This window comes from Populus euphratica, unplaced genomic scaffold (assembly GCF_000495115.2).
Source record: "Populus euphratica unplaced genomic scaffold, PopEup_1.0 scaffold381.1, whole genome shotgun sequence".
In the NCBI taxonomy this organism is placed as follows: Eukaryota; Viridiplantae; Streptophyta; class Magnoliopsida; order Malpighiales; family Salicaceae; genus Populus; species Populus euphratica.
This window is the reverse complement of record NW_011500271.1, coordinates 189540-194843: the sequence shown is the minus strand read 5'-3', so window position 1 is coordinate 194843 and position 5304 is coordinate 189540. Positions and strand designations below refer to the sequence as shown.

Genomic DNA, 5304 nt, shown 5'->3' with positions numbered 1-5304 from the left:
CCTTCACCTCTACATCATGCAGAGTCTCATCAACTTTACATTATGTCTTATAATTTAGTAATTGTCCCCTGTAATAAAGCTAGATTTTGAGGGATAAATTTCTCTTCTTCAAGTAAAATTAAGTGTTCATATAAAACACCAGATCCAACATTTACACTTGTGTTTATTTTAAAGGACCATAAGTAAGAGATGCACTGAAAATAGCCATCAGACTTATAGTAAATCCACAAGTTTTTGGACCCTTTATTTATCCAGCTTGCCTACATATATTCTGACCTAAAGATATTCCACAAACCCCAAGCTCGAAGCCTCATTGAACATGGGTCATCAGTGTCAAATGAAACATTATCTCTGCAACTAAATCCAAACGGACGAGAAGTTTGGTCTCACTGTCAGCAAAATCATTTCCTAAACAGTTCTACATTTTTCTTGTTTATCAACAATATGCCCTCTGTTTATCCAACAGATTGGCTTAAAATCACGAAGAAAAAAAAATCATCTTATGAACTCAGACATCAATCAAGAGTTTCTGGGCTATTTTCCACAATAAGACTTTCTAACCACTACTCCTCAAACCTCCTTAATTTACATAACAAAGTGTCCAGATCTCTCCAAAACCTATCAAATTAGTTTTTGTATCTGACAAAAGTAATGTCCAATCTTAAATCCATAACTGGAAACTTAAAGAGTAGAGTTGAGGAGTTTCAAAAAAGTGTTTGAATAGCATTCCATAAACAGCAATATTCAAGGAAAAAGAAGCACAGCCCCAAAAGATACAGTATTCTATTATTGTCATGCTATTATTGTACAACAATATGTAACAAATCATTCAATTATCAACTGACACATAAGATGAAGAGGGTTAAAATCTCACTCTACATGAACTCGGAAGGCGAATTGGCATCAGGCTTCCCACTGTCACCCAATCCTCCAGGATGTTGTAGATTCTGCAAAACCTGAGGCGGCAACCCACCCAATCCACCACCTAAACCATCATTTGCCGATCCAAAAAACTGGCAGATAAACCTAGCCATAACTCCAAGTATCTGCATTTGGTTCTGGCATGCGTCAGCATGTATTTGCATCATTGCCTTCTCATGCTCAATTTGCATCCCCAACATTCTCTCCCTCCATTCCATCTCCTCCTCCTCCCTTTTCTCCTCCATTAGTCTCCTCTTTCTCCTCTCGTCATCCAACTCTCTCTCTACCCTCTCCCTTCTCTCAAATTCCCTTCTAGCCCACATCAACTCCCTCTCTTCCAACTCCATTTCCCAATTCTTCACCCTCTCTTCCTTCTCACTCCGCCACATGTCTCTCCGATTCTCCAACTCCCTCCTCCTCTTTTCACTCTCTAACACACTCTTCTCCCCATTAAATTCCCTTTCTCTCCTTTTCTCCTCCCTCCTCAACACCACATCCCTCAAATCCATCACTTGTGCACCAAGCAAACCCAACCTCCTATTTCCTCCCAAACCCTTCTTCATTTTCTCCTTCCGACCAATACCCATCTCCCCATTTCCTTTCTCTCCCCGAAATTCACCATCTTCCTCACCGCCACCACCATTATTATTACCACCATCACCATTAACATCCTCTTCTTCTTCTCCATCTTCCTCTTCCTGATCATCTTCCTCTAAATAATCCTCACTATCAATCCCAAACCCCAAATCCCCACAATCCTTGAACAAATCACTATCACCGCTACCACTTGGTTTCTTGCTCTTAACTTCAAGCTCAACATCACCAAAAACCTCTTTATACTTCAAGAAATTCTCCCAATGATTCTCCCCATCTTTCCAATTAAACTCGTCCTTTGATATTCTAATCTTTTGCTTCACGCCCAAATACTGATGCCTCATGTTTTGAACTTTTATAGATACATCACGCCACGACCATTTAAAAGGGTAGCCAATTGGGTCTTGAAGATGGTGCATGGTGTTTACATGGTCTGCTATTGGACGAAACTTTTTCTCTCTGGTCTTAAGCTTTGATAAGGTGCCTGAAGTAAGGAGATCGGAGTATTTGGACAAAAGGGTTTGCTCTTCTAGCTCTGACCATTTCTTTCTCTTCATGTTTTTTGGTGGATTTTTTTCTTGTTTGTGCAGTAAAGTGTCTGTGCTCGTGGAGATTAAAGTGGAGGGTTGTCTGAAGAGCAATGATGCAGAGGCTTTCGTTTGAGGGTTGACATTTGCAAATAGCAGCCGGTTTTAGCACGTCAGTATAAATTTTTCTTAATATAGTCCCTTTACTTCATATTCTCTTGATAATTTGGTCCCTCTCTTACGGCAGAATTCATAAATTTACCCTTGTATTTGTGTCAATTATTTATTTATTTCCTTGTATTTTTTATTTGTCATTAACATCATGTTCTCTAAATCCATTCAATTAATCCTTGTGTTCTTTGAATGTGGTTTATAACCCAATACTTAAGCCTTATTTGCTTACTAAAAAGTAATTTTTTATTTTTAAAATAAATTTTAGAAAAATAAATTATTTTTTAATATTTAATAATATAATAAAAAATAAGTTGGAAAATATTTTTCAGTATTCAATTATGTTATAGCAAATAAATTAGAAAATAACTTATTAATTTTTTATTTTTTTCAAGTTTATTAAAATAATAAAAAATAAATCTTACAAATTAAAAAGCTGAATAAGAATGAAATTGAAAAACAATATAATTTCATATATCATCTTAAATAAAATAAATAATAATTAAAATAATAAAGATCAAATCTAGCAAATAAAAATTAGGAAATGAAGAAATTAAAATAATAATAATAACTATTTTGTAAATTATGTAAAATAAAATAAGTAATAATCAAAAGAATAAGGATAAAATTTAATAGATAAAAAATTTTAATTAAAAAATAATAAAGAAAAAAAATTACAGTTATAAAAATAAGAACAAAAGTTAATATAAAAATTAAATTCTAAAGGATGAAATTGAAAGCAAATATTCAAAACAAAATATATACAATAATAAAAAAATTGAGAATCAAATTTGATATAATCAGCAAAATATGATATTTTTAAAATTTTTTACAACCTCCATGAAGTATTTTTCACCTAAAATAAAAGAAAAACACTTTTCTAAAAATCAAGTTATATTTTTTTTACTGAAAAGTAATTTTTTTTGGTTAAATTTTTTATATACAAATAAATACAAAAAAATTTAAAAAGTAGTTTTCAAAAAACCAATTTCCATCAAACAAATACCCTATTTAATTTGAATCGATTTTCTATTTAAATTATTAACAAAAATATATAAAAACTCATGAAAAACATAGCTTTAGAGAACTATAGATTAAATAGTGTTGAACAATAAAACAATTATTTTACCCTTTTCAACAAAATTAATGATTTGATTATAGGTATAATTTGAATTATTCTTTTAAATTCTATTAATTATTATCATAATCAAGAAAAAATTAATTTTTTTTATTTTTTACAGTATAATAAAATAATTAAATTATCTTTAAAAACAAAAAGAAAAATTAAAATGACATCGAAAGACTTTTTGATATTTTCATCTTGGATTTTTAATAAGAATCAAAGTGATTAAGGGGAAATTAAGTGTTTTAATAAATATTAAATATTATTTAAAAATTAAAAATGGATTTCGTTCGCAATGCACATGTGAGATACCCTGCACACCTGTAGATGATGTTTCTTTATAGCCAAGCATTGACTTTTTCGAAGCCATTGGAAGCAACACAATTGTATCTTCCAGCTAGTTTTAATAAATATTAAATATTATTTAAAAATTAAAAATGGATTTCGTTCACAATGCACATGTGAGATACCCTGCACACCTTTAGATGATGTTTCTTGATAGCCAAGCATTGACTTTTTCGAAGCCATTGGAAGCAACACAATTGTATCTTTCAGCTAGTGGCATTTGTTAACGGGTTATTTTTTTTCTTTTCTCTGTTTTCACCTTATATTTTATATATGCCCTTCTAAAGTTAAATATTCTATGTTAGTTTATATTTGTATTAATTTTGATTCTTAATTTTTTTTATTACTATTTGTTTTGCTTTTAATGCTTTTTAGAGTTCATTTTGTTTGTCAATTTTATTTCCTAAACATTTGATTTTATTTAGTTTTTGTATCTAATTTGGTCATTATTTTTTTTAATGATTTTTTTTGTTTTTTTATCACTTTCTTGATTTATTTTATTTCATTTAATTTTTAAATCAAATTTGATCCATATTTTTTTACTAGGAATTTTGCTTCATTATTTTTTTGTTTATCTTCTAAGGGGTAACCTTAGTCTCATGACTTGGGTTACCAAATTCAAATATTTGCTTGATTTGACTTCAGTATTTTTTTAATTTTTTTATTTCATCATTCAATATTAGATTATTAAGCCTTGAGTTTTGTGATATTTTTCACCTTTATATATATATATATTGATTTTATATCCCAGATTGCGAGTTAATCGAGTTAACCAGAATTAATTTGAATTTTTTTTTATATTTTATTAATTGATTTTTTTTTAATTTTGCTTTTCATTATTTAGTTTGCTTGAGATTTGACCTCTATTATTTTATTCAATTTATTTTGTATAGGGTTATCCATTTTAATGATTGGTCCATGCATTTAACATGCTGACTCGAGCCTGTTTTGATTTTTTTTTCTTAGCTTATTCTTTAATATTTGATTTGTTGGTAATTAAGTTTTAGTTTTTTTTTTATAAAATTATCTCATTCTCATTCAATTTTTACTCTATTACAAAATAAGATTATTGAGACTTTTTAAAAATATTTAAAGAGTATTTTTCATGAAATTGACAAGTGTTTATTTTTTTATTAGTCATTGTTTTTTTATTTGGTTGTTTTTTTATATATAATCATATTATTAAATTAATCAAACTTATTGAAATGAGTCAAATCATTAATCTTAGTCCCAGATTTTCTTACTTCTTTAGAAATATTATCATTACATAGACATTTTTTTCCTGCAATATAATGTGAGTCATCTATATAATACATACTAATTATATGGTAATTTTAAAAACATTTTTATTGCTCATGATATGGTATTTTTTAATGTTTATATAATGTTTATATCACAAATAAATTGCCTTAGAAAATTTATTAGAAGTGGATTTTAATTAAAGACTAATAAAATAAAAGATTATCTTATAAATAAAAAGTATATAATAATGTGACATCCAAATCCAAATTCATAGTTAATATTTGATAGAAGTTATTTATCGAGTAAGGGTTATTAATTATTCATAAGTGTCTCGAGTTCGAGTTAGGGTGTGCATTTCTTATAAAAGTTTGAAACGACCGG

General features: G+C 28.7%; 1 protein-coding gene across 1 annotated transcript; it reads right to left on the bottom strand.

Moving 5' to 3' along the window:
• Positions 1–702: 702 nt before the first annotated feature.
• On the bottom strand, positions 703–2215 carry LOC105112994 (stress response protein NST1-like). The gene has a single exon (XM_011008957.1). The coding sequence runs from the start codon at positions 2070–2072 to the stop codon at positions 876–878; it is 1197 nt and encodes a 398-aa protein (XP_011007259.1). The 5' UTR covers positions 2073–2215; the 3' UTR covers positions 703–875.
• Positions 2216–5304: the final 3089 nt, after the last annotated feature.